This window comes from Microcaecilia unicolor, chromosome 4, assembly GCF_901765095.1.
Source record: "Microcaecilia unicolor chromosome 4, aMicUni1.1, whole genome shotgun sequence".
NCBI classification, from domain to species: domain Eukaryota; kingdom Metazoa; phylum Chordata; class Amphibia; order Gymnophiona; family Siphonopidae; genus Microcaecilia; species Microcaecilia unicolor.
Window position 1 is genome coordinate 18,722,934 of NC_044034.1, and position 14,083 is coordinate 18,737,016.

At 43.2% G+C, this 14,083-nt stretch overlaps 1 protein-coding gene across 1 annotated transcript in view; it reads left to right on the forward strand.

Annotated features, from left to right (window-relative positions):
* The window catches only part of LOC115468350 (DNA polymerase delta subunit 3-like), a 37,288-nt gene extending 24,501 nt beyond the window's left edge, over nucleotides 1–12,787 (forward strand). The window contains exons 11-12 of the mRNA XM_030199994.1: nucleotides 5,790–5,868; nucleotides 10,138–12,787. Of these exons, the coding sequence (XP_030055854.1) occupies nucleotides 5,790–5,868; nucleotides 10,138–10,328 (270 nt within the window). The 3' untranslated portion in view covers nucleotides 10,329–12,787. The remainder of the gene's footprint in view (nucleotides 1–5,789; nucleotides 5,869–10,137) is intronic.
* Nucleotides 12,788–14,083: the final 1,296 nt, after the last annotated feature.

A 14,083-nucleotide genomic window follows, 5' to 3' on the forward strand; every position in this document is an offset into this window, starting at 1 on the left:
AGTTTTGGAGGCCGTATCTTGCGATGCAAAGAAAAGCTACGAGAATGGTACGGAATTTGCATTCCAAGACGTATGAGGGGAGACTTGCTGACCTGAACATGTATACCTTGGAGGAAAGGAGGAACAGGGGTGATACGATACAGACGTTGAAATATTTGAAAGGTATTAATCTGCAAACCTGTTCCGGAGATGGGAAGGCGGTAGAACTAAAGGGCATTAGTTGGCTGGCGTTTTTATAGACTGATGAGGATGCCCGCCAGCAGCAGTACAGAAATCTAGTCACACAGCGACTGAGCGGAGCAGTACATTCCACTAATTGAGTGAAACATACCGGGTATCTGAAGTCTTTTTTCCTCTCAGAGAGTGACTGTGAGAAACATGTATGGTTTGCTAGAAGAAAAGTTGTGAATTGAATTCAACAGCAAACACCAGGTGGATTAAACTAAAATTTAATAGAAAAAAAAATGCAAGACCATGTATTTGGGGAGCAGAAACCCAGAGGTCCAGTACAAAATAGGGGAAGAAGTTCTGATGTGTAGTAAATAGAGGGGTCTGGGAGTTACATTGGATGATCTAAAGGTGGCAGCAAAATCCAGAAGGTCGCTAGGATGCATGAAGAGAGAAATGATCAGTCACAAAAAAAAAAAAGAGATGATGTCACTGTATAAATCTCTGAGATCTCATTTAGAATATTGGGTCCAATTCTGAAGACCTGACCTGTAAAAGATATAAGCAATATAGTGCAGGTTCAGAGGGATTCTACTAAAATGAGTGGTCTTCCCTTTACAACACATAGGGAAAGACTTGAGGTCCTAGACATGTATAGCTTGGAGGACAGGAGAAAGATAGAAACCATTGGATACCTCGAAGGAGTAATACACATGAGGTAGGCTTTACTCAAGGAAAGGGAAGTTCGAGAATGTGGGGGTCATGGAATGATTGTGAAAGGGAAAAGACTAGAGGAAAATATGAGGAATTATTTTTTTATGGAGTTCAAGTAAGCATGGAACAAGCAGTGGGATCTATGGAAGAGAGGAGAAGAATTGACATACCAAGGATCAATTCAAGTGTGCAGTAAGTTGGATAGAAGATGGTCACTGAATGGGCCTTTTAGCATTTATATACCAACATGTTAATGCCTTAGCCAGTGCTTGTTGGGATAAGATCAGTGAGGAATTCTAAACTAATTAAGCAATGAGGAATTCATTGTCAGTTTGTGGTAATACAGTTAAGTGTAGTAGGCTTTAAAGGGTTGGCCAAGCTCCTAAAAGAAAAATCCATAAGTCATTATTAAGGTGGACTTAGGAAAATCCACTGCTTATTCCTGGGATCTTGTAGTCAGAGACAGCACGTAGCAGTTCCCCTTGAGAAAGACAGGAGGGCGAAACAGGCTCCTGTTGGGGGTGTGCTTGTCTGACGGCACGCGGATACAAGATAAGTGACAGTTCACATAATTAATGTGCTAGTAGCTAGCAGAATAGAAAAAGAAAAATAGAAAAAAAGAACTTAGCTACCAGTGAAGACCAGCGGAAGGATGGTGGGTACAAGTCTATGATTATAAAACCGCAGCAATAACGCCAAGAGTAGCTGCAATGTTGAAATGAGACTTTGCCCTTAAACCTCCTATACACTGGTATTCACGGTAGTTCTCTACTAATTTTGTGTGTATTCCTGGGATAAGCAGCATAAGATCTGTTTTACTCTATTGACATTGCCAGGTACTTGTGACCTGAATTGTCCACTGTTGGAAACAATACTGGGTTTGATAGACCTTCGGTGCGATACTTATGAATTTCTAGGCCTTAGGATCAATGAGACCTTTTATTGAGTTTCCTGTAATTTTCTTCTTACACAATGTTATTCTGCTGTAACAGTGAAGCCATTGTAACAAATGATTGTATCAAAAAGACAAACTATCCACGTGGAGCAAGGCAGTAAATCTGCATGGTTCAAACTACCAAATGGGATGAATGCCCTTTTTAAGGTTATTTACTGATCTGGATTTCCTGTTTCACTCTCAGTGAAATCTGCTTTCTGCTGCTTAGAGAAATCTTGGCTTCCCTGTCGGCCTTCCATACCAGTCCAGACACTGACGCTTGGGTTATGCACACCTACCAGCCGATGGAGACTGTGAACATTTAAACTTGAGAACTGTATAATATTCCTGTGCAGTTGCCACCCACTCAGCAGATGGTGGATGTGGCACTCCGTCTGGCAGGCCCGGGGAGGTGAATCTCTTGGGGGGCGCCTTCTAAATCTGATTTTAAATTTTCTTCCTTTACTAGTTATTGAATTTAAAACATTTGTCTGTTCTCTGTGACTGAACCCTACCTGTGTTGGGATGTTAGTCTGTGGGGGCCACGTTTTACCCAGAGATGCTGTGCCTCTGGTCCTCCATTTCCTCCTTCAGTACGCTGACAAGACCCTTTCTGGTTGCCTTCGAAGAACCCGCGGTATTGTCACAGAGTAGTGCGCCATGAACTCCAACCTGCGTCAGTGTAAATTGTGCAGCCACAAAGGAGTACAGGTTCTTGTAGCTCCCTGTAAGTTGTGTGGAGAGCCCAAGTCAGCGGTTATACCAGTGTCATAAGGCGCTGGCCATGAATTTGCTGGGGTTTGCAGATCTTCTCTGCAGGCATATACACTCTGTCAATCTGAGTGTAAAAATGGACTCCACAGTACTCCAGGGTGGGATCTGAATCTGGTCTTGTCTGTGTTGGTGTCCGCGCCTTTTTGAGCCTTATCTGAGTCTACCTTGAAAATATTAATTTGAAATGGGTGCTGTTGGTTGCCGTTTCCTCAGCTCAGAGGATCTCGATATTACAGGCCTTGTTATGCAGGGAGCCTATTTTGTTAGTGTTAACAGCTGGTGCCTTCCTTTCTCCTAAGGTGATGTTGACCTTTCATTTGAATTGGTCCATTTCACTCCCAGTCTTAGGTGATGCTGAAGGAGATAAGGAGCAGAGGCGTCTGATGTCAACAGAGTTCTGTTGGCTTATGTGAAGACAACAGAAGACTTTTGATGTTCTGATTGATTGTCCTCTACAGGGATTCAAGCAGAGGAGCAGCGATTTCTATGGCAACCATAGCTCCCAGCCATCACATTAGCCTCCTTAAGCCAATCTTCTTAAAGGACTGCTGGTGCCACAAGCTTTTAAAGCAATGATGAGTAGTAGTAGCAGTAAGTAGTACATTCCACCAGGGTCTGAAAATAGTCTGATTCTGCTGCAGGATATATGTAGAGCAGCAATCTGGTCCTCCTTGCGTTCCTTCACACAGCATTACTGGATAGACATATATGCGAAGCAGGATGCAGCCTTTGCCATGGAGGTGTTGACTTCCAGTCTCCGGGGTCCCGCCTATGATTCTTACTGCTTTGGTACTACCCAAGCGTCAGCTTCTGGTCCATAATGGAGGGCTATCAAGGAAGGAGAAATTAAGGCTTACCTGCTAATTTCTTTTTTCCTTTAGGCCCTCCAGATCAGTCCAGAATCCACCCATTTACCATTGGCAGTTTGGAGAATGCAGAGGCGCACGGTCTAGTCTGGGGTCAGGTTGTGGAAGGTTCTGTTCATTCAGCTGGATATTTTGTGTACATTTTTGGTTGAATTTGTTTTACGTGCTCTGCTGGTTGCTGTGGTTCTCTATAACAAAACAAAAACAGGAAAATCCAAGAAAGAGTGCACCATAGGGGTTCGATGGAATCTATGTTGTGTCAAGAGAACAGCCATAGGGAGAGAAAGGAGAGTTGCTGACCCTGGTCCATGGAGGAGGCTGGGAGAATGAACAGGGGCAGTGCTCCGGAACAGCGCGTCAGGCTGCTGATGTCATTAAGGTGGCCTGGCAGGAAGAATAAAAGCCAGCAAGGTGTAGCTGCAGGGTGTGGCCAAAGGGACACTCCAGGCCCCGGAGGAGCCTCTGTGGGCCTAGGAACTCTGGTCAGTGATTGTTGACCATATTCTTCATCTAAAGTAGTATCTAAAGTGGAAGAAATTGACAGCAAATTAACTTTATTGGGTAATTCGGTAAAAAAAAAAAAAACCCTGAATCTTATATTGTGAATTTGTAACAAGCTGGAACATCTGGACTAAAGGATAGCTTGATTCTCTATAGACAATTAGAATTATTAGAGAATCAAATTAGAGCTAATAATTTGAGGTTTCTAAATTTTCCTGTCCATTGTTATCTGCTGAGATACTGTTAAGAAAATATTTTAAGGAAATTTTGTCTCTATCGCTGACTCTATCTATTTCCAAATGTTATTACTTACCTACTAAGATAGTGAGGAAAAAACAGGATGATTTGGCACCAGATGTGTTACCAGTTAAAGCTGACAAGTCTTTAAATTTGATTGAATTTCTAGAAACTACTCAGGATGATATATTACTACTACTACTACTACTATAAATATATCTGCTTGTGTTACTCTCCTGGTTACTTCTTCCTCACAGAATGATAAAGTTCTTATATTGAAGAATTATTTTTGTAAGAAAGGTTTCTTATTTTGTGGAGGGGAACGCCTCACATTTTTCCAGATATTTCTAGAACAACTTGAGCCAGATGTAAGCAATTTCTTCAATTGATGTTAATTGTTTTTATGAGCCAGAATAGTTAGAAAGATTGTTGTTTAGATAGGGAAGTGAGATGATGATGTATGTAGGTAGATAGATAGTATATTAGATCGCCTTAAAGATTGCCAGGGAAAATACGGAGTACCTTGATTTCTTGTATTTGTTTGGTTTTTTTTTCTCCTCTCAATTCTGTGATGTGGGCTGTATTGTTCTCTTCTAAATGCTTTTTGTACTATTTATTTTGAAATTTCAATTAAAAAAACAAACAAACTAGCCATGGAGAATATTGATATTAATCTGCTGCTTTGTTATTGAAATACTGGCTGGATGTCAACTGCACAGGAATATTATATAGTTCTCAGGTTTTTAAGTGTTCTCAGGCTCCATCTGCTGGTAGACATGCATAACCCAAGTGTCAGTGTCTGGACTGGTCTGGAGGGCCTAAAGGAAAGAAAATTGGCAGGTAAGGCCTAATTTCTCTATACTTAATAAAGATGCCATTTTCAGCTTCAGAATCGAGTCTCCTACGTGGTTTGTGTTGGGAATTGTGGGTACATCATAGTGGATATTAATACTTGGTATTTTATACATGTTAACCAAAAAATCAACCCAAGAACATGATTGACTAAACTTGCTATAATGGCTGGAACAGTACAAAGTGCTGTGCCATGAGACTCTTAATATATTCCTTGCTCCTAAGGTAATAGAGATCAGCTGTCACAGAGCAACGTGCACGTTTTAAATTTCAGTCTTCCCAACCCTGTCTTGGTATTTCGTTGTTGCTAGCTGAAAATCACTGCCTTCTCAAGTAGTTGAAAGCAAGGTACATTCAGGTACAGTTGGTATTTTCCTGTCCCTAAAGGGGACCCGAGGCAATGGAAGGTTAAGTGACTTGCCCAAGATCACATGGAGCAGCAGTGGGATTTGAATCTGGCTTCCTTGGTTGTCAGCTCAATTAGGCTAGTCCTCCACTCTATGGCTTCATTTTTGGTGGTTGGGAAATGTCTTAAAACAAGGGTTTCCCAACAAAAGCCATTTCTACCCTCACCCCTCCATACCCTTATCCTAGAAAATTCTAGAAAGGAGACCTGAATAAGCCTTGCGACCATGTTACAAAGGTTGTCTCTCCCAGCTTCGCTTCTTGTGTGTTGTACTGGGTAGGATTTCTGAGCCTGAGCCTTAGTGTAACTGCATATCCCTTGTGTAAACATGCTGTAGCTGCAGACCAGAGAAAAGAAGAGAAGACGCAAGCGGGTACTGAAGACCAAGACCTTTGTGGATGAAGAAGGCAGTATGGGTAAGGATCTCTGGTCTTAATGGCCCTACAATTGAAACTGCGTATGCTTGTCATCTGCTTAGCCAGGTTTATGGCTTGTGTAAAGTGAACCTCTGATTCAACAGAATATGTAAAACGTGCTGGCTCCTCAGGCAGTTCATTGCTTCTCTGTGTCCCAGGTAGTTATCAGGTACTGATAACAACAAATGTTCCTCCTCTCCCTCCGGTAGAAGCTGAAATGCAAATGTGCAATCAAAACTGATCAGAGGATGTTAGAGGAGGCCCATGAGTAGCTTGTTCCCAGAAGTTTGCAAACCCATTAAAAAAAAAAAGTTTTATTTATCAGAACTTTAAGAATCACAAATACACGATCCATGGAAGTAAAACATTTAAAAAAAAACCCATAACCAACATAAATGCAACCACTTAAGCTTATTTTTAGGAGAAACTTTTGTAGGGTTTCACTTGGAAAAATCCACAGAGGGCTACTGCTACCTGGATTTCTTATCCTGCATTCTCAATCTTGTATTGTCTTTATGAATTTATGATGAGGTCGCTGAGAGTGAGAAATAAATGCCATTAAATACAAAATATGCAGGGTAAAGAAAATTACATCCATCCCACCTTGCATCACTCTCTTTTTCCATAGCGTCCCACAGATCAATCCAAGAGACTGGTGGGTTATGTCCCATTTGAAAATTGCTCTTTACGTTCTAAAGTGTATTGTTATCTTGCTTAAGTCCCAGTTCTTAACAATAGCAGTAGCTGGGTGAAGGCCAGTTCTAGTGATGGATGCTTAGAAAAGGATTGTGATAACTTATAGTGCAATAAAAATAGATCAAATCACATTGGTTCCCAAAAGCTCATCGGCATAGAACCGAAGTAATCGAGCATACCTAAACAATAGAATAACTATATTAGATCAACAAAAAAAAAAGGGGAGGCCAGGAATAAGAGTTGAATCAGAAGCAAGAGGGTCAGTGGATAGTAGAGTACTCCAGTGGTTCTCAATCCAGTCCTTGGGGCACACCCAAGCCAGTCAGATTTTCAGGATATTCACAGTGAGATTTTGTGTGAGAGGGATTTGTATATGTTAATCTGTCTCACGATTCCCACTTCAGGCACAGGCAGCTCCTTGTGACTCTGGGCAAGTCACTTAACCCTCCATTGCCCCATGTAAGCCGCATTGAGCCTGCCATGAGTGGGAAAGCGCAGGGTACAAATGTAACAAAAAAAAAATAGATACTATTGAAGATTCTACATGGAATGTTGCTACTATTGGAGATTCTACATGGAATGTTGCTATTCCACTAGCAACATTCCATGTAGAAGCCTGCGTGGCCACATTGGTGATCTGCAAGGGCCGACTTCTACATGGAATGTTGCTAGTGGAATAGCAACATTCCATGTAGAATCTCAAATAGTAGCAACAGTGGAAGAGTGGCCTAGTGGTTAGGGTGGTGGACTTTGGACTGAGGAACTGAGTTTGATTCCCACTTCAGGCACAGGCAGCTCCTTGTGACTCTGGGCAAGTCACTTAACCCTCCATTGCCCCATGTAAGCCGCATTGAGCCTGCCATGAGTGGGAAAGCGTAGGGTACAAATGTAACAAAAATAAAAAAAATATGTAAAAAATATAGTCATTGTGCATATCCTGAAAACCTGACTGGCTTGGTGTGATCAGTGACTGGGCTGAGAACCATTGGAGTAGTCAAGTTGTGTGACTATTGTGGATTTCAGTTTTCAAAATTATTTATCCAAGTAAATTGCTTATCTGAAAATTTTCCATAAATGCAGCTGAAAGCACAAGTGGGATTGCATAGCATGCATCATTTCTATCCAGATTGATGTGAGGTATTCCCAGAAACTTGTTAGGAATGAGCACGCACAGATTGTATTTTCATAGCTATGCCATTATTTTTCTTAGAAAGTTTTTGGTTGCAGAAGCAGCTTGTGCTTGGTACCCTTGGATAATTTTCAAAGGGAAGGTACACACATATGTTCCTTTTGAAAATTAGGAACAACTTTTCATCTATGCAGGCAGCCTGATAAGTGTCCTGTTGAAATAAAAGTGAATCATGTATTTCTGAGATGTAAAGATATCCATGATGACTTCAGCACATAATTCTATAAAATTTGCCCCTGTGTTATTTGACTTGGGATTCTCTTAGGCAGTGGCGTACCAAGGTGGGGGCGGTCCGCCCCGGGTGCACGCCGCTGGGGGGTGCCGCGGCGCGCGCCTGTGGGCTCCGACTTCGCTAACTTCGCTCGTTCGCTGCAGCTCCCTCTGCCCCAGAACAGGTTACTTCCTGTTCAGGGGCAGAGGGTGCTGCAGTGAACGAGCGAAGTTAGCGAAGTCGGAGCACACAGGCGTGCGCCGTGGCATCCCCCCCCCCCTCCCAGCAGCGTGCACCCGGGGGGGGGGGGGTGTCATTTCGCCGGGGGAGGTGCATCGGCAATCCAAGCTAGGAACGCCACTGCTCTTAGGTTTTTTTTTTTTTTGTGGGAGGGGGTTGGGGTTGTTAGGGGGATTTGAACCCAGCAGCTTTCCTTCTGTTCCTTTTGGTCTTCCTGCTCTGTCAGACCCAGGGTTGTGATCCAGTATAATGAGCCCAGGGCAACCTAACAAAATATTAGAGATAACTGTCTAAGAGCTGGAGGAAAAGTGTGGAACATCGACCAAGAACAACAACCCACAGCTTTCATCATAAATTGAACATTTCATTCAGAAATGCATCTTTAAGCTAGATTTATTAAAAAAAAATTATATAGATGTGCTCATAAATGTTGAGAGACCATCAACATCAGATTTTTGTGGAGAACTCAACTGGTGTAATCAAAGTAACATAGTAGATGACGGCAGAAAAAGACCTGCACGGTCCATCCAGTCTGCCCAACAAGATAAACTCATATGTGTATACCTTACCTTGATTTGTACCTGTCCTTTTCAGGGCACAGACCGTATAAGTCCCAATTCACAAAGGCGTTCATAGGCACAAAAAAGATTTTTATATACAAGACTGTTTAAATGCATTTATCTTAAATCATAGATGCCTATAAGAAATCGGTTGGCCATTCAACAGGCGACACAACTTATATAAATTCCTGTCCTTGGGATCCCGACATGGATCATGTTTTGCCTGGTGCTGCTTCAGGGAACCCTCAAAGACTTGCTCATATTAAAGATGCGGTGTCTTTAATATGAGCAATTATCCATTCCCTTCAGACTTTGAACATTGGCTGTCCAGCATCCTGAGCCTTGAGTGACCTGGGAAAGCAGATCCAGGTCCTCTGCATAATAGTACTCCGCATTGTCACCAAGTCACAAGACCAGCCCAACAAAGTCAGTTGTGTGAAGCAGGGGCGTAGCCAGACTTCGGTGGAAGAGGGCTCCAGATCTCGAGGTGAGGGGGCACATTTTAGACCCCCCCCCCCCGCCATTGCCTACTGTGCCCCCCTCCCGCTGCCAACCAGCCGTCGCCTACTTTTGCTTGCGGGGGACCCCAACCCCCGCCAGCCGAGGCCCTCTTCTTCTCTCAAAAGGTTTCCTTCTGTTTCTGACGTCCTGCATGTTGTACGGCGGGGGGGTCCAGGCCCAAATCTAAGGGGGCCCAGGCCCCCCAAGGCCCCACGTAGCTACGCCACTGGTGTGCAGGTTTCACTACTATAATTCCAGAATGTGCTAGGATCCGGTCTAGTCGAAAGGCATGTATACCACCAGATTTTTACAGAGATAATGGACCTTTTTCCCCATACAGTCCAAGCACTAAAACTACTAGGGAGAAATCCCTTAAAATAATAAAAAAATGGTTGTAATAAACACTAGGCCATACCCTCCCCCCTATACATGTTTCTATTTTTTTTTAAAGTGTGTAATAAGGAGTAACGTGATTAGTTTTATTATATAAACAATCATGGAGTTCAGATGAAGCTGTCACTTCCTGCTGATTCTGCTGTTTTATTAGGCTGGTCTTGTGTGCCCTTTTTTCTTTGCCAGTGAGCCAGGAGTAGAAGGTGGATGAAACTTGCATCACACCCTTCCTTCAGCAGATTTGTTAATGCATCAGCAATTTTTACATTGCATGCATGGGAGATGACACATCTGTGGTATCAGCTGTAGCCTTACAAAAACCTTGGTTTCACTATTCATTGCCCCGACAACATCCCAGTAGTAAATAACTCCCTTTCCCTGTGTTAAAGTTGGCGGAGAGGCATTTGTTTTCTCTCTTATGTATTAAAACAAATGCTGCTGTGAAGGTCTTAACCGCTCATCCCATCATTTTCTTCCAGTGACTGAAAAAGTTTATGAAAGCGAGTCCTGTACAGACAGTGGGGAAGACTTTGCAATATCAAAGGTAGCAACAGCACAGAAGCCAATGCCTGCAGCAACCATGAAGCAAGACACCAAAGCATTGAAGAAAGGGGCAAGCATCAAAGGCACCAAGCAAGCCTCCATCATGGGCTTCTTTCAGAAGAAATGAACAGGCGACTGGAGGAAGCAATTGAAGATGACGTGGTATCGTCTTCCATTTATTTCTGTGGTCGTGGACCACACGGAGGCAAAGCCCCCAAGGTGTGTTTGGTGGAAAGTATCTTGCTTACCGTGTAAGCAAGCACTGTGATTCTAGTACCGTTTCTCACATCCAAAAGTGTTCATCTTGTTAGATCTGTTGTGGGTTTGAGTTCTCCATTTTCTGTAAATTAAATTCTACTACATAGATCAACAATATTCACTAGGGAAGTGGCTTATCCGTTGGGAAAAGCCCATTTTGTACAGGGATTATTAAAAATCCAAACCAGCCAGCTAATGTGATTCGCATGTAGTGAGATGGGTTGTCCAGTCATTTAGAGCCACACATCTAATGAATCACATTTGGATTAACTAGATTGGGTGCGTCTGATCAGAAGAAGGAAGCTATATGCAGATCTGGTTCTCACCTGCTGTTCTGTGATTTTTTTTTTTTTTTTTTAACTGCACTGCTGGTATTTTGGAGGTTGAGTCTTCAGAATTCCTTTGACATTAAGTGAAATGTGATTTTAAAAGAAAGCTATCTTATTCTTAAAATGTATTTGTGTAGGCTTCCTTCCACTCTTTTTTCTGTTTTTAAGCCTGTGAAAATGATGATACAATGCCGTTTACCCCAGAAATGACAATACAGTGTTAATGGGTGCTGAAACCTTCTTCAATTTGATTTTAGTGCATGAAAACAAATTTAGTACACCAAATTGTGGTGTTATCAATTGCCCTGCAGATTTTATAACAATAAGAAAATGGAAATATAGAGAAAATGCCTGACTGTGTTCAGATTAAAGCATGGTCTCTTTCATGTTATTTTCCTCCTAAGTTTCAATCTCACTTTGAATCTCAAAGTTCAATTTAGGTGAAGCATTCTAGTATGCCTAGACTTGAGCGTAGTTCTTTGAGGGCAGTATGGAAACACATCAGAACTATGCAAGGAGCCTGGTACTGCTCCTGTTGACCCAAAAGAAGAGCATTTCTGTATTAACGATGTCCGTCTGCCTGTCTGTCATCTTTCACCATTACTAAATGCTTTCGAAAAGCTTCACTGATGAAAGCTTCTAATTAAGAGTATTTCTGGCCTGAGTATCCGGATGTTGAACCTAAAAGTAGCTGATACATTTGTGGCTGATTGGCTCCATCTTTCCGCCACCGTAGGCCAGTCTGGTTTTACTTTTCTCCCACAGCACATGTGGAATTGTAATCCTGGCTCAGGTAGAGAAACCAGAGCTTAAGGGCTTTATATTCAATGGGGTAAAGTCTGGACTGGATCAGCCTAGCCTGAAAATATGGATTCCTGTTAGTAACCTGAGCACTGAGTGTGATCTAAGATATTGCTTTATTTGTAACCAGTAAAAGGCCTCTTACTTAACCAGGACGTTATAGGGACTGGGAAAAGCCTCTGGGACCCATCACAATTCACGGCTTTTATTCTCTTCATATCTTTGTTTATGCATTTGTATCTTTTTCATTGGTATTTTGACTCTTGAATTCAAGGTGGTCTCTCTTGTTCCAATTTTTTTTATGTGGCTTTTTTTCTGCTGTTTCAGAGCTACAGCTTAATTGAAACTAGCTGGGGCTGTGAGTGCCATGAGCATTCGTTTGCAGCTACCTGGTTTCTTACCTCTTCCATCTAACCCAGCTCTCCTCAGTCTTGGGTCAGTTTGGGTTCCCTCCAGTACCAGGAGCATGTGCTTCTCAGATCTAGTCATTAGGTGTTGAGCAATGACTGATTACCTCATTCCTGGGGCTGTAAACTGTGTCAGCAGCATCCCAAGCCAGCCTGAGAAAGAGGAACAAGGCTTGAAAATCAGACATGAAATGCCCTGCCTGCATCCACTGGGTCAGATCGTAAACCTGTACTTTCAATGGTTTCTTTCTATGGAAAGATGATCTGAATTGATAAACATCACTTGCTTTCCAGTTAATTTAGTAAAGCACCCAGCAGGTGCCATGGACCTTCAGCCAAGCCGCTCTGTATGCGGAAATTAAGATTATATGCTGAGGAAGCGAGGAGGGGCATGGAGATTATAACTGTAGAATTTCTTCCATCAGTGTGCACTGGTTTTGACTATTGGCATTGGTTTAAAGCTATTTTATGAGGATATGCCTCTGGATTTTTCCTGCACATGCCAATGAAATCCTGTTGACTAGTGACCCATTTGCAGGAGAGGGGACCCAGCACTTTTCAGGGAGCAGTGGAGCTCTGGACTTTGTTTCAAGTATTGTCATGTGAAAAACATGCTGTATAAAGAAGCAAAATTTATGTGTATACTGTAGGTTGTGTTCATGCATTGAAAACTGCAGACAGATTATATCTTCAAATGAACTGTGTTTTTCTTCCATTGGAGATATTACTCTAAGATAATTAAACATTTGTACTTTAAAGCATCTTTATTGAAAATATAAATAAAACATCAATGTGCTTGGATGCAATTTTAGTTTATCCATCCCAAACCTTGTAAATGTGTTTTCCATGTGATAATCTCTATATATAAAAGGCAACTCCAACGTTCTATGAAGCCTCCAACCGGAACTTTGAAGCGGGCGAGATATCCGGTTTGCTCTAGAGTGTGTGCCCCGCCCTCGCGTCACAACGTGATGACGAGGGCGGAGCAAACACACTCCACGAAACGCCATCTCCCCCTGCCCCTCGCTGGCCATTTTTCACATGCACACCGCATCGCGGAGCGCCAATGACAGCAGCGGACAGGTCCCTGGAGGGGGGATTGGGGTACAGCTGGATCCCTGGCCATGGGTGGCTGCAGGGGGGGCCGGGGGATGGAGCGACAGCAGTGGACAGGTGCCTGCCTGGAGGGGGGTTGGGGGGCAGCTGGATCCCTGGCCATGGGTGGCTGCAGGGGGGGCCGGGGGATGGAGCGACAGCAGCGGACAGGTGCCTGCCTGCAGGGGGGTTGGGGGACAGCTGGATCCCTGGCCATGGGTGGCTGCAGGGGGGGCTGAGGGATGGAGCGCCAGCGACAGCAGCGGACAGGTGCCTGCCTGGAGGGATGGTTGGGGGACAGCTGGGTCCCGGGCCATGGGTGCCTGCAGGGGGGGCCGGGGAACAGGACGGTCGCCGGACACAAAAACCTTGCTAGCGCCCGTTTCATCTCTCAAAGAAACGGGCCTTTTTTGCTAGTGAGTATATAAATGCTGCACGGTGTGGTGGTGTGTGTGTTTTTGGTTTTTTTTTTTCACAATCCTGAATTTATAAAATTCACCATTATGTTGACGTGTCCATTATATGCAGCAAACACTGTGGTGTGGATGTAAGCCTCTTAACTTTCTGAAGAAAATCATTTTCTACAAGATTTTTACATCTTTCTCTTTAGACAATCGGGGGCGATACAAGCGCACTCTATGGGGGGGGGGGGGGGGGAGAGGATGTTCTCAATGAGTCCTCAGGACACAATCAGCCACTCAGGTTTTTAAGATATCTACAATGAATGTTAATGAGATAAAGTTGCATGCACTATCTCCATTATATTAAAAGTTTCATACTTAGTCCTGCAGTGCCCCAAAGGAGACTAAAGAAATGCTTATCCACCAGATCCTTCAAGATTTTCAAATATCAATGCAGAAAACCCCCTTCTTGGTCCAGGCAATAATGAGACGACGAAGGCTCAAATACAGCCAGCATCAGGGCATGATCAGCAGCAAATTTCGAACTAGTCAGTAGTTTAAGAAGCAGCTCTGAAACTTAATAAGGCTTCC